The sequence below is a fragment of the Kogia breviceps genome, chromosome 1, assembly GCF_026419965.1.
Source record: "Kogia breviceps isolate mKogBre1 chromosome 1, mKogBre1 haplotype 1, whole genome shotgun sequence".
Lineage (NCBI taxonomy): Eukaryota > Metazoa > Chordata > Mammalia > Artiodactyla > Physeteridae > Kogia > Kogia breviceps.
In genome coordinates this window covers 119,130,300-119,157,937 of record NC_081310.1, presented here as the reverse complement: position 1 = coordinate 119,157,937, position 27,638 = coordinate 119,130,300, and the positions used below count along the sequence as shown (strand labels likewise).

The 27,638-nt window shown below is 35.2% G+C and overlaps 1 protein-coding gene across 1 annotated transcript; it reads right to left on the bottom strand.

The window, feature by feature from the left end:
* Positions 1-732: 732 nt before the first annotated feature.
* On the bottom strand, positions 733-11,339 carry LOC131763061 (bile acid receptor-like). Its single transcript, XM_059075075.2, has 10 exons — positions 11,276-11,339; positions 9,526-9,888; positions 7,128-7,268; positions 6,366-6,463; positions 6,122-6,226; positions 5,886-5,985; positions 5,105-5,236; positions 4,585-4,710; positions 4,320-4,433; positions 733-980 (listed from the first exon to the last, which is right to left on the bottom strand). Exons 1-10 carry the CDS (start codon positions 11,337-11,339, stop codon positions 733-735), a joined length of 1,491 nt encoding a protein of 496 aa, XP_058931058.1.
* Positions 11,340-27,638: the final 16,299 nt, after the last annotated feature.

Sequence of the window (27,638 nt, the reverse complement as noted above, 5' to 3'; positions counted from 1 at the left end):
ACATTAAGGGACTTCCCAGGCGGTCCAGTGGTTAAGACTTCAACTTCCAATGCAGGGGCTGCGGGTTTGATCACCGGTCGGGAAGCTAAGATCCCACATCGGGGCCAAAAAACAAAAACAAAAAAACATAAAACACAAGCAATATTGTAACAAACTCAATAAAGACTTTAAAAATGGTCCACATCACACACAAAAAAAAAGCATTAAAAAAAGACATTAAGAAAAAGTAAGAGTTGAACGAAGCTTTTTTCCTCTTTAATAATTTATAAAATGCTATAACAGAAATAAGTTTAAAATGTTAGTTCCTTATCCATCAATCTAGCCTTAAAGAGGTTCACAACTGCTTTTATTCTGATTACAACTGTTTCCACTAAATAATCTCTTTTATGTCTTCAAATAATCTATATATTTTCATTCAGTTTTCTACTAAATGAAAAAAGGGAGAGTTTCTTCAGGTAAGAACTCTATTTAGTACTACTCCTTTCTGAACGAACCATGCAGTAACAATAACCATTGCTTCTTTGGGGACGAATCTTGAAAAAGAATACTAGATGTCCCTCTAGTGGTGGTCCTATATTCCACAAAATTTGATGAGCCCTTGATGATGTCCATTTTATGGCGATATATGCGTAACAGCAATTCTGTTCATGTTTTTCAAATCAGTATCCTGTGATCATAGCGTAAACAATCTAGATTTAGGAAGTTTAAGACAAACCACAACATTCTAAAATTTCAGCAAAGTGAATACAAATTCCATTTCTCAGAGAGTAAACTAGCCAATTTGGAGTCCTTTGTTTTCCAAATGCTAAGTATTTCTGAGTAGTTGTGACTCAGTGTTCTCAGTTCAGTGAGCCTCCCTATGAGATGAGCAAAATGCTGTGGGTCTTCTGGATGATAAATTTTTGAATATTTGAACAAAATTTGTAAAACTGGTTCTTGTAAATTTTCCACATGTTGCTTATTTTTAACGCATGGACGATCTGAAAAACATTATCACATATATCTTAATGAATATTGGAAAATGGTAGAAGATAATAAATTAATTTAAAAGAATACAGTTTTAAATAATAAAAATAACAAATATTTACTGAACCTTTAATATATGCCAGATTTTATGCCAGGTAACTTGCTTCTATGCAATGTTTTATTTAATCTTCATAATACTCTATGAAGAGTATTTCTTAATGATCAGACAGCATTCACTCATCCAGTCATTGTGCTGGAGATACAGCAGTGAACAGAGGCTAAATTTCCTGCCCACATTGAGCTTATTTTGGGGGTCTGGGAGGAGTAGGGGAGGAAAGAGACATATACACATTTTTTAAATAAAAATATATGAAAACAATAAGCGAGAGTACGGGATAAGAATGAGGGGGGGCAGTAGCTATTTTTAAAAGGGTAACCAGAGATAAGATGACATTTAGCAGAGATCCAGGATGGTGAAGAGGGAGCCATGAAACTATCTAGGAAAGAGCTTTCCAAGCAGAAGATTTGTCAAGTACAGTAGAAGCTGTGGAAGGAGTCTGATTGAAATTTACAGGCAACATATGCATCAAAAGCAGTGTGGCTGTGGTGGTGTGAGCAAAAGGAATAGTAATAGACACTGATAGAAAGAACTTTGGCTTTAAACTGTGTAAAATAGAAAGACATTATAGGGTTATGAGCAGAGGAATGACATAATCTGGCTTATGTTGTCAAAGAATCACTCTGGCCACTGTATAAAGAATAGACCCTAGGGAGGCAAGGGCAGAAACAGGAAAGTGAGTTAGTTTTATTAGGATGGCTGGGACAGAGACAGTAAGAAGTGGTTGAGTTCTGGATCTATTTTGAGGCTATAGCCTACAAGACTTGTTGCATATTTGATAATGGGTATAAGAGAAAAAGAAGTGAAGGATGACTTCAAGAATTTTGGCTTATACAACTTGAAGGATGGAGATGCCATTTAGTAGAGATGGAGGAAGAATACAGGAGAATCAGGGGGCAATCAGGAGTTCATATTCAGACATGTTAAATTTTATATGCCTACTAAACATCCAAATTGAAATCTTGAGTAGGCTATTTAATGGAGTTTAGGGTAGCAGTCCAGGTTGGTATATAATTTGGGAGTTGTCAGCCTCTAGGTGGCATTTAAAGCCATGAGATAGGACGAAATTTCAAAGGAAGTTCACATAGGAAAAAAGAGAACTGAGTCCGGTTAAAATGTCCTGGGACATTTTAACATTTATCACTGTGGGAGATGAGGGGGAATTAACAAAGGAGATAGAAAGAGCAGCAACTGAGGAGGAAAACCAAGAGAGTGAAATGTCCTGGAAATCAAGTGGAAAAAAATCATGTCAAGGAGGGAGTGATCAACTGAAGCCAAATGTTAAGTGTTCTAAGAAAGAGGGAGTTATCTGCTCTGTCAAATGTTGGTCACGAGTCAAGTAAGATGAAGACTAAGAATTGACCACTGGAATCTGCAATGCCAAATTACTGAAGATTTTGATAAGTTATGGTGGAAGGGAAAGGAGGGGACAAAATCTGACTGTACTGGGTTCAGAAGTAAATGACAAGAGAGAAATGGAGGCAGGAGTATAGACAACTCTTAATTTTTTTTTTTTTTTTTTGCTATAATGTAGAACAGAGAAATAGGAGAATAGCTGAAAGGGGATTTGTGGTAAGGGCAGACACTATAAAACTCTTAGAGGAAAACATAGGCAGAACACTATGACATAAATCACAGCAAGATCCTTTTTGACCCACCTCCTAGAGAAATGGAAATAAAAACAAAAATAAACAAATGGGACCTAATGAAACTTCAAAGTTTTGCACAGCAAAGGAAACCATAAACACGATGAAAAGACAACCTTCAGAATGGCAGAAAATATTTGCAAACAAAGCAACTGACGAAGGATTAATCTCCAAAATATACAAGCAGCTCATGCAGCTCAATATCAAAAAAACAAACAACCCAATCCAAAAAAGGGCAGAAGAACTAAATAGACATTTCTCCAAAGAAGATATACAGATTGCCAACAAACACATGAAAGGATGCTCAACATCACTAATCCTTAGAGAAATGCAAATCAAAACTACAATGAGGTATCACCTCACACTAGTCAGAATGGCCATCATCAAAAATCTACAAACAACAAATGCTGGAGAGGGTGTGGAGAAAAGAGAACCTTGTTGGTGGGAATGTAAATTGATACAGCCACTATGGAGAACAGTATGGACGTTCCTTAAAAAAATAAAAATAGAACTATCATACAACCCAGAAATCCCACTACTGGGCATATACCCTGAGAAAACCATAATTCAAAAAGAGTCATGGGGCTTCCCTGGTGGCGCAGTGGTTGAGAATCCGCCTGCCGATGCAGGAGACACGGGTTCGTGCCCCGGTCCGGGAAGATCCCACATGCCGCGGAGCAACTAAGCCCGTGAGCCATGGCCGCTGAGCCTGCGCGTCCGGAGCCTGTGCTCCGCAACAGGAGAGGCCACAACAGTGAGAGGCCCGCATACCGCAAAAAAAAAAGAGTCATGTACCAAAATGTTCATTGCAGCAATATTTACAATAGTCAGGACATGGAAGCAACCTAAATGTCCATGGACAGATGAATAGATAAAGAAGGTGTGGCACATATATACAATGGAATATTATTCAGCCATAAAAAGAAATGAAACTGAGTTATTTGTAATGAGGTGGATAGACCTGGAATCTGTCATACAGAGTGAAGTAAGTCAGAAAGAGAAAAACAAATACCGTATGCTAACACATATATGGAAACTAAAAATTAAATGGTTCTGAAGAACCTAGGGGCAGGACAGGAATAAAGACACAGACGTAGAGAACAGACTTGAGGACACGGGGAGGGGGAAAGGTAAGTTGGGACGAAGTGAGAGAGTGGCATGGACATATATACACTACCAAATGTAAAATAGATAGATAGCTAGTGGGAAGCAGCCACATAGCACAGGGAGATCAGCTGGGTGCCTTGTGACCTCCTAGAGGGGTGGGATAGGGAGGGTGGGAGGGAGATGCAAGAGGGAGGGGATATGGAGAGATATGTATATGCATAGCTGATTCACTTTGTTATAAACAAAAACTAACACACCATTGTAAAGCAATTATACTCCAATAAAGATGTTTTTTTAAAAAAGACATTATTTTAAGATGCAAGAAATTACAGCATGTTTGTAAGCTGAAGGGAATGCGCTTATAGAGAAGGCTATTTTGATGAAAATTGGTACATTTGGAATCAATGATTAATAAAATAAACACAATCTTTATGATTTCATTGCCAAACAATCCAAATTTTTACTGCTAAATAGTTTTTTACCTGAAAAAAACACTGTTGTGGCTGCAAGCAGAGCATATTCAGTATTAGTAATACTAAGCTCACTCATTCTTCTACAGAAGTAATACAGTGTAGTAATAAATTCTTCAGCAATACCTAAAAAGATTAATATCAAATGTATTTTCATCAGAACACAGTGCAGACTCATATTGCCATTATCATATTTTCTCAAAGCAGTACAAGAAAATGAAACGTCTGACAAATTTTTTCCATCCAATACAATATTTTGTATTATATATAATATTACCAGTCAGCATAGCAGAAGGACAATCTTCATTGCAAAATGTTTCCATAGGATAAATAGCACTTCTATCACCACTTTGATCATGACAATTCAGTAAATGATCTGAATGATCTGATATTTTCATAGTACCTAGTTAAGGGAAAAAATATAAAGTCTGATTCTTTTTAATCTTTATTCAGATAGTAAAGTCAATCTCTCTAATCTCTGTTAAACAGGAAACATTCGCAACAAATTGTATCTTTATAATTTTTATTACTGAAACATGAATCTAGAATAATAGTTCATGCTTTATATAAACATTATATAGAAGACCCTCCAAAAATGTGTTTTCTATGATACTATATAAGAAGAATGGCTTTCTTTAAAAGAAAACAAAAGCCAGAACAATGATAAACCACTATTATGAAGTACTTATTTGTACACTAATTAGTACAATAAAAATAAAATAAAAAATAGCTCAATGTTATATAATCTGTTGCTAAATTTAATAGTAACTATTAACATTAAGATTGAGTTATTTGACCTTTTTTGCTTTCAGAAGTTGATGAAAGACATTCTTTTTGACTGTAAATTTGGGCCACATGAAGGAACATCACTTCAGTTTTTGATCCCTTCTGTAATGCAGTCTGATCCTCATTGGTCAAATTTTCAAATCCTTTATGAAAAGATCACATAATTGTTTGAAATAAATACTGAAAAGATAATTTTCAGGTATAGGATTTAACATTTTTATATGATTTACTTATGATATGAATCCTAACTGTTCCCTTAGAATAATTATGATTCCACATGATACTATTTTGGGGCACTTTCATCAGAACCAGATAATAATAATTTCCTATGGCAAGAGCAAATTAAACATAGTTGGTTTAGCCTTGAAGAATTTATTTTCACAAAGTTACCTGTGCACATAACTAGATAGCTAAGTTTTGGCCAACAGTGGCTTCACTTTTTTTTTTTTTTTTTTTTTTGGTATGGTACAGGGAATTTTGTTTCATGTTTTATCTAAAAAACAAAAACAATTTATTTCCCAAAATAAAAATAAAATAAAACATAAACCAATCATAGTTTGTCTTAACTCTAAGTCTTTGAAGTCACTGGAATAATATTTTAAAATATTTATATTTTCATGCAACTGATTGATTAAAGCAAACAAAGTAAACATGTTTTTAAATTTAGAAGCAGTTTTGGTAGAAAAATAGAGGGTTTTGTTTTCTTAAAATGCCACCTTACTTTAAAACAAGGAACTTTTAAAAAATTACGTATTAAATTACTTTAATTTTTTCCAAAGATAAAGTGATTACCTGGGAGTCTCTTGGTGAAATCAATTAACCTCTGTATATGTAGGACAACTGTCTCTGAGAGGCACAAGAAGATAAGTTCAGGATTTGCATATCCCTGCAGCTAACCAACAAAAAGAAATAAGATTAATAATTTTTTTCTTTCAAATAACTGTTTAAATTTTAAACTTTTCTGATTATGCTGTTATTTTCTAACATAATTAATTACAAATTATTTCTTGCCAGTAATGAACACATACAAATCTTTCTGTTTCTTCTAATGGAATTGTATATTTTTGATGAGTGGCCACAATGTTGTTAATGAGCTGATGTTCCTCTTGAGTTAGTTCCATGCTCTCCTGAATCTGTAAGAAAATATAGGGGGAAAACTATAATGCATACCTATTAAACAATACATCATCATTAAAAAAAAAAGAAATTTTTTAAGGAGAGTCTTGCCACTTTTCCAGATCTAGTGGTAGGTGACACAAGCTTGTTGTTTACCCCTTCCTCTTCCACTTTGATGTTAGAGTAAAAATTATTCTTCTGCTTAAAGTTCTTTCGAAGTCTCTTTGATCTGCATTGGATTTCTGTGAGCAAACCTGTGATATTACAATATTCACATAAAATATTTTGGGTACAACAAATAACATTATAGGATTTGATGAAAATTGTCTTACATTGTACACATATGTGATCATGAACTTGCCTTTTCACAAAGAACCTTTCTTTTTTGGTAAGCATGTACAACAGCAGTTAAATTTACTACATTACTTACTTTTTTTTCCTTCCACAACTACCTGTCTACTTAAAACTACACAGTCATCCTAGACATAAATTAAAAATTAATTTTGCATCTCCAAATTATAAATTTAGACATTTTTATGTTAGAGAAATTTCCAAATTAATTATATCTCGGAAGCAACAGTATGTTAATTGGTACATTGAAGGGAAACCACTAATTTAAAATTCTGCTTTTTGTAGTTAAATATATAACTTTAGGTTAAGTAATATAAAAATACAAGGATTTCCAATTAAGAAGAAAATATGATTATTACCAAAGTTAGAGCAATATAGTATAGAACAGATTTTATGGAAATAATTACCTAGATTGGTAACTGGCTATCCTAATTTAGCAGTTGCTGGAGAAATAGCTTAAATCCAGACAAATATGTTATGTTCAAAATAACTTGAAGAACGTAAGTTCCTAGTAAGGTAAGAAAAACTAAAATCCCCCTAAAAAAAAAAACCCACAATGGCACTTACATTCTTCCAACATTCCTACTGCCTTACACTTTTTTAGTCTGCACTCTTGACATTTTCTACGCATGTACATGTCCATTTCACAGTGACCACCATTCTTGCAACTATATACTGCATTTTTGGTGATGCTACGTCGAAAAAACCCTAATAACAAAGGAGAATTTTTAAAATTTTACTATTAGGTATTTTTAGTTACTTGTTTTTAACCTTCATAGTAAAAGTAATCAAGTTAACTAAATTATTTCAATAAAATGTTTTTTCCCTCAGTAAGAAGGTTTGGTTTAATATACATTTATCTGGATAATTGTTTTAATCCTCTCCTATTTGATATATCTCATTCCATGGTTGTTCCTGTCAATAATCTATCTGGAAATCAAACTAAATAACCCCAACACATTAAAACAACTCTCTATTTTCTATGGTTATAATATACCATCTAAAAGCATTTTAAAACTATATTTTACAGAATATCAAGATTCCATGACACATCTCTCAAGGTTCCCCAGAAGGAATATGTGCCCACGTAAAATAAAACTATAAGGAAACCTCTCTTTTTCTCGCCTCACATTTCTACCTCAACTCATAAAGGAAGAGATAATTCTTCCAAACTTACTCCTCTGTCCTTCTTCCTTTTTAGCACTTCCCCAGATGAGGACATATTGCTAATTTATTTAGTCCAAGACGTTGAATGGGCCATTTTTTGTTTTTTGGTTTTGTGTGTGTGTGTGTGTGTGTGTGTGTGTGTGTGTGTGCGCGCGCGCGCATGCTGGGGAGAGGTGTGGAGATTCTACATTTTCCTAAATCCATGCATAGCAGTCTCTTCCCATTTCCTGTTTCATTTCCCATTCCTGTGCAATAATCCCTGCTATCTTCCTCTTATTCCATTCCAAGCAGTGAAGTTGATAAAGTTAGTCAATACCCCAATTAGAAGCCTGCCATACTCTTTCTGTAGACACACTTGAGAGTGGGAGTTTCATGACTTAGCTTCAGCAAAGGGAATAGAAAGCTCAGCTTAGGTTTCAGAACTATGCCTCATTCTTCAACTTAGTTTTAACAGCAAGGCCCTGCATTTTAAGAGTAAGCAAATATTGGCCCAGCTATTTTACTCATAAATCTGGTACCTCCTTTCCCTTAGTCTTCATTTGGCTATTCTTTGTGTGGGGTGAGTGTGAGATTCTGACAATAAGTCTTCACCTTGAACTTCTAGACACGTTTACCTAGTGCTGTATTGATCTAATCATTTCCAGGTTCTGCCCCAATATTTCATTTGTGAATTTTTTAAAAATGCAAAAGTGTTTCAAAACTTCATCAAGGACTATTTTACTCCTTACTCCACACCAATATCAATGATGATCTTCAGTGGCAGACCTCCCATTTGTTTTCAAAAAAGCATTCCTGGGACTTCCCTGGTGGTCCAGTGGTAAAGAATCTGCCTTCCAATGCAGGGGACGCGGGTTCAATCCCTGGTTGGGGAACTAAGATCCCACATGCTGCGGGGCAACTAAGCCCACCCGCCTCAACTAGAGAGGCCGCATGCCTCGAACTCCAGGGTCCACGTGCTCTGGAGCCCAAGCACCACAACTAGAGAGAGAAAACCCGCACGCCACAACTAGAGAGAAGCCCGTGCACCACAACAAATAGCCCACGCAACACACCAAAGTCCTGCATGCCACAGTGGAGATCCCGCGTGCCACAACTAAGACCCCACACAGCCAATAATTTAAAAATAAAATAAAATAAATATTTTTCAAAAAGCATTTCCAACAAATAGACTTAGATAGAATCTTAGAAGTCATTTAACTGAAATTTCTTCCTAATTCATGAATTACACCAGCCATATGAGATGTAATAGTTAACATTCAGATCTTTTTAAAAGACAATATTTATTCCAACATCAGATTCACCTAGGAACATGGAAACTTTCTGCCACATAAATATTTTGAATTTTATATTTAAATGTAAAAGTCTCCATCAAAATTAAAAGGAAAACCAAATCAAAACTTCGTTAAATTCCATTTTCACATCTTTGATCCCACAGATCGATCACCTTTAAAGATATCAATGGCTCTCCTTGATTTTTATGTTTCACATTTTTTTTTTTTTTTTTTTTTTTGCGGTACGCGGGCCTCTCACTGTTGTGGCCTCTCCCGCTGCGGAGCACAGGCTCCGGACGCTCAGGCCCAGCGGCCATGGCTCACGGGCCCAGCCGCTCCGCAGCATGTGGGATCTTCCCGGACCGGGGCACGAACCTGTGTCCCCTGCATCGGCAAGAGGACTCTCAACCACTGCGCCACCAGGGAAGCCCCGTATGTTTCACATTTTAAAGAGAGTACTCTTACATGTTTAAAATTTCATGACTCTTCAGTGAACACTAGGATTCAAGTTTTAACTTTATCCTTACCTTTGCAACCTTCACAAGTAAGTGCATTGTAATGATATCCTGATGCTTTATCACCACAAACTACACAGAGTTCTTCCTGTCCCTTAATACGAATGGAAGAATGAGTTATTCTGGACCTTTTTATTCCAGGGTAACCATCTTCAGCATCGTGGGCAACCACATAAGTGGATTTATTTAATTCACAGGAAAGAAGTCCATACTCTCCACCGCTGAACTGTGGATCCAAGCTATAAGTGTTGAAATGACTTTGTAAAGATTGGGACTGTAGAGCTGGAGGAAACTGGACAGTAGAGTACTGGCAATAAGGTGATTCTTGAAAACCAATGTCGTACAGCTGATAATTGATTTGTTCTGGCAAAATATCTAGGTTTTTTTAACACACACACACAGAAAAAAAAATGGTGAAAGTCAAGTTATTTTTCAAATTTCAAAGAGTTTTACACTCAAAGAACAGAGTTAGTTCAACATGTCCAATATATCCCAGGGACCTGCTGTCCAGCATGAGAGGCAGACAGTAAACTGAATTGCAATGCATGATAAATGCTGCCACCCCAGAAGTATGCAGAGGTTGCTCAGGAACTGGGAGAAAGGGTTGTTAATGGCTTATATACCAATGCAGTCTATTTCCTTAAGTAGAAATGAATATTTCCCAGAGTTTGAAATGAAAGCTTTTCCCCAGCTTCTGTATTTTCTTTGTTGTGAATAAAATTGTTTTCAGTGCAATCAGATCAGTAAAGAGATGAATTATTAAATTATCCCACCCCCCACCAAAAATAAATCAAACTAAAATACAATTATACCAGTTATCTGGTTATTTCAAGCAAAAAATAAATTCTTTAAACTCCCCATTTAATATACCTTAGCACTCTCCTTCGCCATTTGTAGACCTGATTTAAATTACTAGTTTCTTTTCGTTTTATTGTCTAGCAATTCAGTTATCTGGTGATAAACTTACCTACCCCAGAGGGTGACTGTAAGAATGAAATAAAATGTGATATGCAAAAGCATGTATAAAATACAAAATGATACTTAATGGATATCTTTATTGTTATTATCAGAAGCTCCCAAACGCCAACTTACTTTCTGTTTTCAGGAGGATTACTGAAATCAATCCAGAAAATTGGCTCCAGAGAGACCCAGGAATGTAAGAAGAAAAGTTATCAGTAAAAACAATGTAACTTTTATTTAAAGAAGAGGCCCTTCTTGGCTGAGTATCAAAAGACTGCAAAATACTGGCTGATGTTCCACTGGCATGGAAATCAGAGTTCAAAGTATAATATAAAAGAAAACTGCATTTAAAATTCAATTCATATTATAATCTTGGTCTTTTGGGAGAAAAATCCTATTGTCTCTTGCACTCTGTTTTCTATTTCTTTCCTTTTGATTAAAATCTTATATTAAGATTAAAGTTTCAAGTACATTGAATAACTACTCTGAACTACATTTTCTAAAATGCATGTGAACTAGCTTCAGCTAACCCCTAAAAATAACTTATAATTTGCATGCTAATTCTATTTTTAAAAATTGAATACAATTTTAGACTACTGTGCTTTTTCTTCTTTACATTTGATTCTGGCTTACAGCATTTTGGTATTTCTCATTTTTGAAAGTAATTATATTCTCTGGTAGGGAGTAATTGAACGTCTTTGGTTCGTTTGTTAATTTCTTTTTGAAAAAACTGATTAACCATAATTCCCACCAAAAAAAAAAAGTTTTATTAACTATTATACTGTAGTTTTTTGTTACACACCGTAGTACTGCACTGGTTCAGCAAGACAATACCCATCAGATGCAGTGACATAATTATTGGCCATTCTCTGGTTCAATTTTCACTTCTTCATTAGTAGATGCTAAAATAGAACCTGAAGGAAACAAAAATTTTGTAGACTTTTTGAAAGTATGATTATCAAATCAGTATGATTTTATAAAAGTATAATACTGTTTTTGAAAAATAAAGAATTTAGCAGACTTTATACAAGACATTTATATTTACACTTTAACTGGAAGAATATTGATTTTTCATATCTCTACATACCAGATTATTTAATTCTGACAATTTCTTATTGCTCAGTTCTTTAAAATAACTTAAATCTTGGTAATAATCATTATGGCTCTTGAAAGGGTACCAAGCTTTGGAGTTAGACTTCATACACTGCCTTTACCACTTATTTATGGGTCATTTTTACACCTCCCTGAACCTTAGTTTCTTCATTTATAGAAGTGAAAGAATGAAACACACCTAGCCAAGTTATTGGGAGAGTTTAATTAATGTGTTTAAAATCCAGCACAGTTCTTGACTTAATAACTGAGTCGTATAATTATTATTCTAATAGTTTCGCTAGATCTCAGTGTTCTAAATTTAGATGAATTAGGAAGAAAAATTACACTTTTTCATGAAGGAAATTAAAGAGTAGGAAAAGAATGGCTTTCATAGCACTTTATTTAATCTTCTAAGTCCTTTGTAAATATTTTTCATAGCACTGTGATATACTAAGCATTAAAACATTAATTTTGGTTTTACGTGACTAATGAAAATAGTTTTCTGATTACTGAAAAAGTGTTTTATTTTTAATAGTAAAGACTAAAAATCATAAGCTATTATGAGGGAAAATTATTCAAAATCTAAGATGATCCCTTATGGGAAAAAAACTATTTTTGTTATTTCCTAGGTAGGAACTCCAAAAATAATGCATCTTTGAATAGACTTAAACAGGAAATCACAATTTTAAAAATTGGAGGGGCTTCCCTGGTGGCGCAGTGGTTGAGAGTCCGCCTGCCAATGCAGGGGACGCGGGTTCGTGCCCCGGTCCAGGAGGATCCCACCTGCCATGGAGTGGCTGGACCAGTGGGCCATGGCCGCTGAGCCTGCACGTCAGGAGCCTGTGCTCCGCAACGGGAGAAGCCACGGCGGTGAGAGGCCCGTGTACCAAAGGAAAAAGAAAAGAAAAGAAAGTGGAAATTATTAAAAGAAAATTAAGGTCACTCTAGAGTCCATGATATTTTATAGCTTTATCCTCTCTATTCGAAGGTAAAGACTGTTTTCACCTTTTAAAAGAACCGAAAAAGAAGAAAATGGGTTTAAAAACATACCAAAAGATACACATGACAAACTTCTGAGATAGCTTCTGAGATTACATTGAAAAATATTTTACTTAGATTTATTTCTCATGTGATGAGGTCATGGCAAAGGTTTCTACATTCGTGAAAATGATTAAAATAGTAATATCTCTGAAATTTGTCTCCTGTATTATTTAATAGGCTCTAGGTTCCTTTAAAAGTACTTAAATCTCCCACTCTCTGACAGTCATGTAGAAGTGCTGAATGGAACAGATGAAGCAAAAGTGGTGCCCCCAAATAAGTGAACTTTCAAAATGAAGTTTTCCTTGAAAAGTAAGGACTAAAATCAATAAGATCAGTATTACAACAAGTTAATTGGCTCTCCATATGAAAAGAATTCTAAGTGCTATCGGTTTAATTTGTGTCATTCTCTTTAGCAATAATCCTGTTTAGTTCTTTCCAAACTTCTCTTTTGAGTCTCAATTTCATTTTAGAAAATTCCAAATGAATGTGAAAACTTGAAGTTGTTACTCACCCTTCCTTTAAAATTCCTGCTTTTAGCATTAGGCTTCATATAATATTAAATAAATATCTGAAAATTAAAAAGTATTTGGTATTCCTTTTTTTGCTGAGCAAGATTTCATTTAAGAATAATATAGAATAAATTAGAGGTAGCACATTAAAACAAAACTGGTAATATCCTGGCAAATACACACAGAAGTATCTTATAACAATGCTGCTCTCAGGGTTCATATCATAAATAACAATGTTCTCAAACCAAGTCCTTCCAATAATGATAAATAAATGCCCCAAAATATTGTCTAAAGCAGAAATGTCTTTATCAGTTTATGGACTACAGGCATACCTCAGAGATACTGTGGGATTGGTTCCAGACCACCAAAATTAAGCAAATATCACAATAAAGCAAGTCACATACATTTTTGTATTTCCCAGTGCATATTAAAAGTTATGTTTATTTTATCCTGTAGTCTACTAAGCGTGCAATAGCATTATGTCTTTTAAAAAAATACCTTGTTAAAAATACTTTATTGCTAAAAAAGTAATCATTATCTGAGCCTTTAGCAAGTCATAATCTTTTTGCTGGTGGAGGGTCTTGCCTCAGTGTTGTCGGCTGCTGACTGATCAGGGGGTGGCTGCTGAAGATTGGGATGGCTGTGGCAATTTCTTAAAATAACTATGAAGTTTCCCTCATCAATTGACTCTTCCTTTCATGAACAATTTCTCTGTAGCATGCAGTGCTGTTTCATAGCAGTTTACCCACAGCAGAACTTCTTTCAAAATTGAAATCAGTCTTTCAAACCCTGACTGTGCTTTATCAACTAAGTTTATTTAATATTCTAAATCCTTTGTTGTTATTTCAACAACCTTCATAGCATCTTCACCAGGGGTAGATTCCATCTCAAGAAACCACTTTCTTTTCTCATCCATAAGAAGCAACTCCTCATCCACTCACGTTTTATCATGAGATTGCAGCAATTCAGTCACATATTCACGCTTGACTTCTAATTCTCTTGCTATTTCCTCCACAACTGCAGTTACTTCCTCCACTGAAGTCTTGAACCCCTCAAAGTCATCTATAAGGGTTGGGATCAACTTCTTCCAAACTCCTGTTAATGTTGATATTGTTACCTCTTCCTATGAATCATGAATGTTCTTTTTTTTTTAAGGTGTGTGTGTGTGTGTTTTTTTGTTTTTGGCCTTTACACATAGCATGTGTGATCTTTGTTCCCCAAGTAGGGATCGAACCTGTGCCCCCTGCAGTGGAAGCATGGAGTTTTAACCACTGGACCACTAGGGAAGTCCCCGAATGTTCTTAATGGCATCTAAAATGGTGAATCCTTACCAGAAGATTTTCAAGTTACTTGGTCCAGATCCATCAGAGGAATCACTAGCTGCGGCAGCTATAGACTTACAAAATATATTTCTTAAATAATAAGACTTGAAAGTCAAAAGCCATGGGCTGTAGAATGGATGTTGTGTTAGAAGGCATAAAAACAACATTAAACTTACTATACATCTCCATTAGAACTCTTGGGTGACCAGGTGCATTGTCAATGAGCGGTAATATTTTTTAAAGAATCTTTTTTTCTGGGGCTTCCCTGGTGGCGCAGTGGTTGAGAATCTGCCTGCCAATCCAGGGGACACAGGTTCGAACCCTGGTCTGGGAAGATTCCACATGCCGCGGAACAACTGGGTCCGTGAGCCACAATTACTGAGCCTGCTTATCTGGAGCCTGTGCTCCGCAACAAGAGAGGACGTGATAGTGAGAGGCCCGCGCATCGCAGCGAAGAGTGGCCCCGCTTGCAACAACTAGAGAAAGCCCTCGCACAGAAACGAAGACCCAACACAGCCATAGATAAATAAAATTTTAAAGTTATTAAAAAAAAGAATTTTTTTCTGAGGAGTACATTGCAACAGTGGACTTAAAATATTCAGTAAACCATGTTGTAAACAGATGTGCTGTCATCCAGACTTTGTTTTTCCATTTATAGAGCACAGGCAGAGTAGATTTAGCATAGTTCTTTAGGGCCCTAGGATTTTCGGAATAGTAATTGAACATTGGCTACAACTTCCAGTCACCAGCTGTATTAGCCCTTAACAGGAGAGTCAGCCTTTCCTTTGAAGCTTTGAAGCCAGGCATTGACTTCTCTCTAGCTATGGAAGTCCTAGATGGCATTTTCTTCCAATGTAAGGTTATTTCATCTACATCTGTTGTTTAGTGTAGCCACCTTCATTCATTACTTACGTATGTCTTCTGGATAACTTGCTGCAGCTTCTTCATCAGCACTTGCTGCTTCACCTTGCATTTTTACGTCACAGAGATGGCTTCTTTCCTTAAACATCATTAACCCACCTCTGCTAGCTTCAAACTTTTCTCCTGAAGCTTCCTCATCAATCTCAGCCTTCACAGAATTGAAGAGAATTAGGGCCTTCCTCTGGATTAGGCTTTGGCTTGAAGGAATGTTGTGGCTGGTTTGATCTTCCATCCAGACCACTAAAACTTTCTCCATATCAGCAATAGGGCTGTTCCACTTTCTTATCATTTGTGTGTTCACTGGGGAAATCACCTTTAATTTCCTTCAAGAACGTTTCCTTTGCACTCACAACTTGGCTAACTGTTTGGCATAAGAGGCCTAGCTTTTGACCTATCACAGCTTTTAACATGCCTTTCTCACTATGCATAATCATTTCTAGCTTTTGATTTAAAGTGAGAGACATGAGACTCTTCCTTTCACTTGAACACTTAGAGGTCATTGTAGGGTTATTCAGTGGCCTAATTTCAATATAGTTGTGCCTCAGAGAATAGGGAGGCCTAAGGAGAAGGGAAGAGATGGGAACCAGGCAGTTAGTGGAGCAGTCAGAACACGCAGCATTTATCGATTAAGTTCACTTTATATGGGTGTGAGTTCATGGTGCCCCCCAAAATTACAATGGTAACATCAGAAATCAACGATCACAGATCACCATAACAAATATAATAATAATGAAAAAGTTTGAAATATTAAGAAAATTACCAAAATGTGACACAGAGCCACAAAGTGAGCTAACTGCTGTTGGAAAAAATGGTGCCACTAGACTTGCTCAGTGAAGGGTTGCCACAAAACTTCAATTGGTAAAAAACCCAGTATCTGCAAAGTGCAACAAAGCAAAGTGCAGTAAAATGAGGTATGCTTGTAGTTATAATCCAGGGCACATATGGGACACAAACATAAATAGGCCATTGATTAAAATATGCCTTTTAAAATATGAAATATTTCTCTCTTTTATATGTTTATAGTAATAGTTGCATTATTTTCTACATAAAATGTTCACTAATTAAATTTTTCTTCAGACTTCTAAATGTCTAATAGAAGTATTATAATATGTATGCATGGTAAAACAAAATTTTCAGAAATAATATGCTTATAAAATTAGTTTAAAAACAAATTATTAATAACATAGAGAGAGGTATGTAATTTAAAACTTCCTATCCTATTAAAGTAAAGAGAAAAATTACAGTGGTATTGGAATGATTCTGTTTCATTACTTTCCTAGTAAATATTTATTTAAAGAGAAAATAACTTAGTTAAGAGAGGAGATTTTGTCAAGAGGATCAATTTGGCCTGCATAAAGTCTATTTTTTTCTTTAACAAATATAACTTTATCAAAAATCGTATTTTTCACAGATTATGATAGCTACTTTAACCATAAATTGTTCTTAGTAAATCTTCATGTCTAAAACCTTAACAGGAAAAACATATTGATTACTGAGAACTATATCTATATGTTAAAGAATTGTACAGTTTTCACATTTTTACTCTTGCAATATATGTCATTTGAATCATGGATAATGCATTGCTTATTAACATAATTGACATAATTGAAAAGTATATTGCTTCGCAAAAAAAAATTTTAGTTTGCATAGTAGCATCTACTAAAAAATGAGTGATAGTGCTATATGATACATAATTATAAAAAAGTTTTTTATGGTGGTGTTTCTTTGAGCCAGAATTCTCTGAGCTTATTGGAACCAGGAAAAATGAAAAGAATATATTTGAATAATAACACAAATTAAGGCTTCTTGATTCCTCCATAAGTATCTGTCCTTTAACTTTCGAATACAGGGAGGACTTTACACTGTGAAGTCTTCTCATGCTTTTATTATACAGCTTTATCAGGATGTAATTTACATAACATCATATTCATTATCTTAAATTTACTGTACCGTTCAGTGGTTTTTAGAGTATTCAGAGTGTGCAGCTATTACCATCATTTAATTCCAGAGCATTTTTGTCACCCCTAAATGATCACCCCATACCTGTAAGCATGGCACCTCATTCCCTCCTCCCCCCAATCCCTGACAACCACTAAGCAGCTTTCTGTTTTTATGGATATGCCTATTCTAGACATTTCATATAAATCTAATCATATAATCCATACATAGTTTTATATGAAAAAAGTATTTAATTAATATGTTAAGTAATTTTCACAGCATATGACAGAAAGAAAATAGATTATTTAGAAAATTCATGACTATGAAATAATATTTTATATACTTCAGAAGTATAGAAATATTTGTGTCTATTTCCACAATCTGACATAATTTTCATAATTATATCATCATAAAATTTTCAACAAAAGTATAATTCCCTGAATATATCTTTATCAGAATTTATTTCAAGTGGTTTGAATTTACATATAACCTATTGCTTCAAAAAATAAAATATTTTATCAATAAGTTCTTGATTTAAAAACAAGTTTAATTTTTAAAATATAACAATAAACATTACTGTGAAGTGACTTATCACATCAAATGTCAAGTCCAACCATAGTCTAAAATTATCTTGTCATTCTTTAGGAAAGAACCAAATTATTGTGTAATCTACTCAATTAAATTTCTTATTTTCAAGGGGAAAATGCTTTTTATAGCTTGACTATCATAGTAACAACAATTGTCTTACCTTGCAAAAATTAATGTTAGTGGAAACTAAATATCTCAAAAAATACCCTCTAATTTATTAATATCTTACAGTTTAATAATGAAGTGAGTTGTCAACAAAATTAGCATTCATATTTAATTTAGACAGTATAAAATACATTTTTCTTATTTTAGAGACAACAAAATACTCACAGTTCAATGATATTACTAGAGATTCCTTTTCCTCACAGAATGAGTATAGATAGATTTAGCGATGACTTTAACTTTCCATACGGAGCAACTGAGCCTTTTCTCTGTTTATCAAGGAGTGGAAATAAGGACACTCTGCATACATTTAGGCTCTAGACACTCTGCAGAGCAATGCTTCAGCTCTATTGCAGAAACAAACTTCCCACACAATCCTCGAGGGTCAAAACAAGGGCAGTTACAAGCTGACATAAATCAAATAATAACCAGATCATCAGGCATAGAAGCCTTTGGGACCTTCAGGTCACACTCTCCCAGAGTTCCTTATTGTTTATTTAATACATACTTTGCTTTCATGATTGAATTTGACATTCTTCCATTCTGATTACAAAACATTGGGTCTCTACAAACTACTGAGTAATATATACAGGAAGGAAAAAAACCCTTCATTAAATTCAAACTCCACTAATACAGGTACTATAACAATTCAACTTGAAGTTTATCTTTTCATTACTTATAAAAAAGGGAATTTGTTAAACCAATTAGTAATGTGTAATAATTCATAGATTGCTGCAATGTTATATGCATACAAATCATCTAATCCAACTCTCTCATGTTTTTGGCTAAGAAAAACTGCAACACAAATAGATACTACTCCTTGTTCAAGTTCTCATAGCTAGTTAGTAGCAGAGATGAAACTCAATGAAAATCCAAGCAGTTGAACAGCGTATATAAATAATTTCATTATGATTTTTTTAATATCACATGAATAAAGTCTGTTAGATACCAGGCTCAGAGTCTTATTCCTTTAAGGCATTTCTACAGAGGCAAGTTTACAAATGCGTTTTCTACCACTAAACTCCATTCTCCTGGTCACACCATCTCTGACCTGATGACTGACTTTTTTTATCTGACTCTACGCTCTTGTCTGAGTCCTGCCCAGTTCCACTTGCATGTAAACATAGCATAACCTCAGTATGCACCTCTATTTTTCCCGGCATCTGATCTTGTCCACCTCCAGTTTCTGACTTCAAACTATAATACTGATGATGAATTCTTCAAGGGTCTTGAAGAATTCTGCTCTACAGAGCAGAATTCATGATGAAATCTGCAGGTCATGTCACATAGAGTTTTGTTTACTTTTTAAAATAAGAGGCTCTGTATTTGTGAATTTTAATTGGTTAACCAAAGAATAACAGTCATGCCATTATAATTAATTTGTGTTTATTCTAAAATATTCCAAAAATAGGCTCCAGATTATGTCTTAAAAGAGGTACTCTCTACTAGCAACCTTACATTGAAAAATAGCAAAACATCTACATGAGCCTGGAAATGATGAGGTTCTATGTCAATTTCTACTGCTTCACCCTAATATGTAAAACTTTTTCCTCAATAAATGATACAATAAGTAAAAAAAAAAAAAAGAAAGAAAAAAGAAAAAAATAACAAAACAAACATATAGTACTTGATATCAATGCTTAACTTCTAAATATTTATCTGGAACATTTGTTTCTTAAGAGAACATATTTTTTTTAACATCTTTATTGGAGTATAACTGTTTTACAACAGTGTGTTAGTTTTTCCTTTACAACAAAGTGAATCAGTTATACATATACATATGTTCCCATATCTCTTCCCTCTTGAGTCACCCTCTCTCCCACCCTCCCTATCCCACACCTCTAGGTGGTCACAAAGCACAGAGGTGATCTCCCTGTGCTATGCAGCAGCTTCCCACTAGCTATCTAATTTACATTTGGTAGTGTATATATGTCCCTGCCACTCTCTCACTTCGTCACAGCTTACCCTTCCCCCTCCCCATATCCTCAAGTCCATGCTCTAGTAGGTCTGTGTTTTATTCCCATCCTACCACTAATCTCTTCATGACATTTTTTTTCTTAGAGTCCATATATATGTGTTAGCATACGGTATTTGTTTTTCTCCTTCTGACTTCCTTCACTCTGTATGACAGACTCCAGGTATATCCACCTCATTACAAATAACTCAGTTTCATTCCTTTTTATGGCTGAGTAATATTCCATTGTATATATGTGCCACATCTTCCTTATCCACTCATCTGTTGATGGACACTTAGGTTGCTTCCATGTCCTGGCTATCGTAAATAGAGCTGCAATGAACATTTTCGTACATGACTCTTTTTGAATTATGGTTTTCTTGGGGTATATGCCCAGGAGTGGGATTGCTGGGTTGTATGGTAGTTCTATTTTTAGTTTTTTAAGGAACCTCCATACTGTTCTCCATAGTGGCTGTATCATTTACATTCCCACCAGCAGTGCAAGAGGGTTCCCTTTTCTCCACACCCTAAGAGAACATATTTTTTAAAGAACTTTCACTATTATTATTCAAACATCAGGGATAATGTATACAATTTTATTGCTTAGATAATTCCCAATTTTAACCTCTGTTTATAAGCAGAATTATTAGCTTCTGTATTTAAAAAATACAATTTCAAATGCTCAATGATTCAAACTTTTCATTTATTCATATCATCCTGACCACGCATATCCTCAATCCCATCCCAATTATATCTGAGATATTACAATTCATTGACAATCAGTTTCCTTGTTTAGTTTTACAAAAAATGATTTGGGAATTCCCTGGCAGTCTAGTGGTTAGAATTTGATGCTTTCACTGTGGTGAACCGGGTTCAATACCTGGTCGGGAACTAAGATCCTGCTAGCTGTGTGGTCGCAGACAAAAAAAAAAAAAAAAAAAAGATTCATCCAGAACTTTACAGCTACAAATTTTTACATGTACTTCCCTGGTTTATAATAATATTCTAGACTTACTGTGGCATTAGCATAGTGCTCATTCCAAGGTACTTAAAGATATATGCAAATATATCTTGTTATTTTAAAATAAGGAAAGCAGATTTATACTTTTCAAATTTTACACAGGCTACTGTCAACCGAGCATTCCACTTGTAATCTCATGGTTCACTGATATCCCTTAATATGTATAAATGAGGAAGTTTCTTGAAATTTATTCTTTTTATACTGTCACTCAATACAAAGGTGGCCTATATTTATAGATACATGCCATTTAAAATAAATATTAGCATTACATTATCAGTAACAAATAATCTAAAGAGTTACAAATCTAACCCATTTGTTTGCTGTATAATTAGGAGCATCATTAGGGAAGGTTCTATGAGAAAGTGACATCCAAGACAAGACCTAAAGAATGACGAAAAGCCAGCCACAGGAAGAGCTGAGGGATGAATGTTTTAGAAGGAAAAACACACTGTTCTGTGTTGGCTTGTGTAACACCAAAAGAAGGTCAGTGTGGTGAATGGTGACAGAAGACAGAAATAGAACAAGATGAGACTGGAGAGAAAATAAAACCAGATTGTAAGAGCATTAGAGAGAAGTCTGAATTTTATTCTGGATATAACAGGAAATCATTAAAGGATTTTAAGCAGAAAAGACACATAATCTGAAGTATATTTTTTGTTTTGCTTTATTTTGTTGTTTTGTTTTTAATTGACATTTTTATTGAGATCATTGTATATTAAATCGCAGTTTTAAGAAATAATACAGAGAGATCATGTGCTTAATCTAGCTTCCCCCAATGGTAACATTTTGCAAAATTGTGGTACAATATCACAACCAGTATATGGACATTGATAAAAACCACCTTATTCAGAGTTCCCCAGTTTTATCTCTGCTTATTTATGTATGTGAATTAAATTCTGTACACTTTTATCACTTGTAGATACATGTAGCCATCACAGAGTCAAGATACTGAATAGTTCCCATACCAGAATCCCTCGTGTCACCTTGTTTTAACCACACTCACATCCTTCTTCCCTCTCCTCAGTCCTAACCTCTGGCAACCACTAATTTGTCCTCCATTTCCAAAAATTTGCCTTTTCAAAATGTTATACAATTGATCATACAATGTGTAACCTTTTATGATTGGCTTTCTTCCTCAGCATAATTCCCTGGAGGTTAATCCAAGTTGTTGCGTAGATCAACAAACCATTCATTTTCATTGCTGAGTAGTAGTCTATGGTTATGGGCATACCACAGTTTAAATATTAAATACCCTTGGAAGGGCACATGGGTTAATTCCATTTTCTGCTATTGCAAATAAAGTTTCTATGAACATTCATGTACAGATTTATGTGTGAACATAAGTTTTCATTTCTCTGGAGTAAATGCCCAAAAGTATAATTTCTAGTTTTATGGTAATTGTGTATTTTATAAGAAACTGCCAAACTTTTCCCAAATAACTGTATAATTTCATATTTCTACTAAGAATGTATGAGTGAACCAGTTTCTCTCCGTCTCTTCCAGAATTTGATATTGTCACTATTTTTAATTTTAGCCTTTCTGATACATGTGGAGTGATATCCTGTGGTTTTCATTTCTGTTTCCCTCGTGGCTAATCATACTGAACATCTTTTTTTAAAATATTTATTTATTTCTTTTCCTTTTTTCTTGGCTGCGTCAGGTCTTAGTTGTGGCATACGGGATCTTTGTTGAGGCATACAGGATCTTTTCATTACGGCACATTGTCTCTTCGTTGCAGCACTCAGGTTTCTCTCTAGTTGGGCACTCGCTCTTCTCTGTAGTCATGGCACGTGGGCTCTGTAGTTTGCTGCATTCGGGCTCTCTCGTTGAGGCGCACAAGCTCAGTGGTTGTGGCACATGGGCTTACTTGCCCCACGGCATGTGGGATCTTAGTTTCCCAACCAGGGATCGAACCTGCATCCCTTGCCCCGGAAGGTGGATTCTTTACCACTGGACCACCAGGGAAGTCACCTGAACATCTTTTCACATTTTTTTTTTGCCATCTGTATATCCTCTTTGGGGAAATATCTGTTCATGCCTTTTCCCCATTTTCTAATTAAATTATTTATCTTCTTATCGTTGAGTTTTGAGGGTTGTTTATATATTTTAGATACTAGTCTTTTGTTGCATATGTGGTTTGCAAACATCTGTCCTAATCTGTAGTGTGTCTTTGCATCCTCTTTACAGGGTCTTTTGCAAAGCAAAGGTTTTTTTGGCCTTTTTTTTGTTTTGTTTTGTTTTGTTTTGTCTATTTAACATCTTTATTGGAGTATAACTGATTTACATTGTTGTGTTAGTTTCTGCTGTATAACAAAGTGAATCAGCTATACATATACATATATCCCCATATCCCCTCCCTCTTGCGTCTCCCTCCCACCCTCCCTATCCCACCCCACGAGGTGGTCACAAAGCACCGAGCTGATCTCCCTGTGCTATGTGGCTGCTTCCCACTAGCTATCTATTTTACATTTGTCAGTGTATATATGTCCATGCCACTCTCTCACTTCGTTCCTGCTTACCCTTCCCCCTCCCTGTGTCCTCAAGTCCATTCTCTAAGTCTGCGTCTTTATTCCTGTCCTGTCTCTAGGTTCTTCAGAATCATTTTTTGTTTTTAGATTCCATATATATATGTTAGCATACGGTATTTGTTTTTCTCTTTCTGACTTACTTCACTCTGTGTGACAGACTCTAGGTCCATCCACCTCACTACAAATAACTCAGTTTCGTTTCTTTTTATGGCTGAGTAATATTCCATTGAATATATGTGCCACAACTTCTTTATCCATTCATCTGTCAATGGACACTTAGGTTGCTTCCATGCCCTGGCTATTGTAAATACTGCTGCAGAGAACATTGTGGTACATGACTCTTTTGGAATTATGGTTTTCTCAGGGTATATGCCCAGTAGTGGGATTGCTGGGTCGTACGGTAGTTTTATTTTTAGTTTTTAAAGGAACATCCATACTGTTCTCCATAGTGGCTGTATCAACTTACATTTCCACCAACAATGCAAGAGCATGCCCTTTTCTCCACACCCTCTCCAGCATGTATTGTTTGTAGATTTTTGATGATGGCCATTCTGACTAGTGTGAGGTGATACCGCATTGTAGTTTTGATTTGCATTTCTCTAAGGATGAGTGATGTTGAGCATCCTTTCATGTGTTTGTTGGCAATCTGTATATCTTCTTTGGAGAAATGTCTATTTAGGTCTTCTGCCCATTTTTGGATTGGGTTGTTTGTTTTTTGATATTGAGCTGCATGAGCTGCTTGTATGTTTTGGAGATTAATCCTTCGTCAGTTGCTTCATTTGCAAATATTTTCTGCCATTCTGAAGGTTGTCTTTTCATCGTGTTTATGGTTTCCTTTGCTGTGAAAAAGCTTTGAAGTTTCATTAGGTCCCATTTGTTTATTTTTGTTTTTATTTCCATTTCTTCAGGAGGTGGGTCAAAAAGGATCTTGTGTTTTATGTCAAAGAGTGTTGCTCCTATGTTTTCCTCTAAAAATTCTATAGTGTCTGGCTTTACATTTAGGCCTTTAATCCATTTTGAGTTTATTTTTGTGTGTGGTGTTAGGAAGTTTTCTAATTTCATTCTTTTACATGTAGCTGTCCAGTTTTGCAGAGCAAAAGTTTTTAATTTTGATGAAGGATAATTTACCAATTTACCCTTTTACAGATTGTACTTATAGTGTTAAGTCTAAGAACTCTTCACCTAGCTCTAGATTACAAAGACTTTCTTCTATATAGTTTTCTAAAAGTTTCATATTTTAAGTTTTACATTTAAGTCTAGGATTAATTGTTAGTTAATATTTTTATAAGATGTGAAGTTTAAGTTAAGGTTTTGTTTTGTTTTGTTTTTGTCTATGGATGTTCAATTGCTCCAGCACTGTTTATTGAAAAAGTGATCCTTCCTCTGTTGAATTGCTTTTGCACCTTGTCAAAATTCAGTTAGGCATACCTGTGTGGGTATATTTGGGGGTTCTCTATTCTATCAATTGATTTACGTGTCTATCTCTCCACAACTACCATACTACACCGTTTTGACTGCTGTAGCTAACTAGAGACTTAATGTTTAGTGGAAGGATCTTCCCACTTTCTCCTTCTTTGTCAAGATTCTCTTAGTTATTCCAGGACCTGTGCCTTTTCATATAAATTTCAAAATAAGCTTGTCTATTTCTACCAGAAAAAAATTGCTGGGCTTTTTATAAGAATTGTATTAAACTTATTGATCAGTTTGAAGAGAATTGACATCTTTACTATGTTGAGCCTTCCAACCCTGAGCTTGGTATATCTCTTCATTTATTTAGGTGGTCTTTGATATCTTTCATCATAAATTTCAGCATACAAATCCTGTACATGTTTTGCTAAGTAAATACCTAAGTACTTCATTTTCTTTGGAGTGATTTTAAATGGTATTGTTTTTCATTTTAGTTACTTCATTGCTAGTTTATAGAAATATAATTGCATTTTTCTGTTGATCTTGTGTCTTGCAACCTTGCTGAACTTACTTATTAGCTCCAAAGTGATTTTTCTAATCCTTGGAATTTTCTATGTAGACAATCATGTCATCTGCAAGTAGAAATAGTTTTATTTCTTCCTTTCCCATCTGTATGCCTTTTATTTCTTTCTCTTCACTTATTAAAATGTCTAGAACTTCCAGTACTATGTTCAATAAGAGTGGTGAAAGCAGACATCCTTACCTTTGTTCCAATCTTAGGGAGAAAGCATTCAGTTTTTCATCATTAAGTGTGATGTTAGCTAAGATTTTTATAGATGCTCTTTAACAAGTGGAGGTAATTCTCTATTCCTAACTAAACTACTGTATGAGTGAATTTTGTTTTCATATAATTCTGATGCTACATGGGAGGAGAGCAAGAAAATAAATGAGGTAACCAGTAAGGTGACTACCACAGTACTCCAGGTGAGAGATGATGGTAGCCTAGACTAAGATGATGGTAGTGATGTGGACTAGGAGATAAGAGGGCAGATTCAAGATATATTTTGCTGTATAATCTCTAGGACTTGCTAATGGATTGGATGGTTAGTCAGAAATTGCATTTGGCTACAAATAGCAGAAAACCCTAATACAATGACTTAAGTAGAGGTTTTCTTCCCCCATACAAAACTAAGTCTGAGTGTTAGCAGTTCTATTGATGTTACCAATGTCTCAAGATCCTTCTATTCTTTGCTCCTTCATCATTAACATATGACTTTGAACCATATGATCACAAATGGATGTTGTACTTCTAGGTACCACAGATGAGTTCCAGTAAGAAAGATAGAATTGCAAAATTTTTTCCTTTAGTGATACTTTATTCAGAAAGTTAAGCACTTCCAGAAACATACATCTATATCTCCTTGATTAAAACTATGTCACTGGCCACTCAGCTGCAAGGGAGGCTAGGAAATGAATATTTTATTTTCCAGTCTCTAAAGTAGAGAAAAGCAGGGAGAAGTTTATTGCAATGGGAGCTAAGTGAGCCAACCCAGAGTACCTGCCACCTTAGGGATGATGGAGAATAAGGAATAATGGATTACTCCCATGTTTCTGGTTGACAGATTATATTACAGTTTGCTAGGATGTGTAAGAGTGGAAGAGATATGGATTTTTAAGGGAAAGCGATAGTTCAACTTTGGACATGGTGAGATTAAAATGTTTGTGAAGTATCTAGAATGTCAAGCAAAGAATTAGATACATGAGGCTGGAATTTAGAGAAGTCAAGGCTGGAGGTAATAATCTGGAAGTTGCCAAGATATTGATAGCATTTAAAGCTGTTGAACTATATAAGATCACCTAGGAAGAAAAAAAGTAGTTGGACACAGCCTTGAGGAACTCCAATATTTAAGTATTGCTTTGGGAAAAGTAAACTCACAAAATATATTGAGTAGCTAAAAAGGTAAGAGAGAAACCAAGAAAGAGGTATCAAAGAAATAAAGGGAGATATGTGTTTCATGGAGAAGGTATCCTATAGTGTAGAATGCTACTGAGAGATGCTAAATAAGATAAAGAAAAAAAAAATTCCACTGAATTTAGCAGAATGAAAGTAATTGATGATTGAATTAATTAGAACTGACTTCAGAGTCAATAAACAAAAAATCCATTTAAACCTCAAATAGGAATCTGCTATTTTTCCCACACAACAAAAAGCCTGGATGTAAGCAGCTAAAGGCATTAGGGAGCCAATTGTCAGAGCCTGCTGATTTGTGATTCCCTTGGACTGTCCCTCATGGCTGGAAAGTAGGTGTCTTGTTCTGGACTCATGTACAAGACAGGGGGAAAAGAAAGCACAGGTGTGGTGCCAGCAACATATGACCCTTTACCAAAAGTAGAAGAACTTTCCCTTCCCTCGGAATTATTTTACATCTCATTAGTCAGAACTATGTAACACAGTCATCCTGAACTGCAAGGGAAACTCTGGGAAGGTGAGAATTTAAGTTTTCTAGCCTCTACAGTGAAAATGGACAAAAGAAAGAGGGGTTGAGAATGGATGGTTTAAGCAATCAAAAGTGCCTGCCATGATGACCTCGACAACAACAGCTTTAATGGTGTGGTGAGACTGAAACCAAATTACAGGGGACTGAAGAGTGAATGGGAGGTGAGGTAGCAAAATGCAATGAA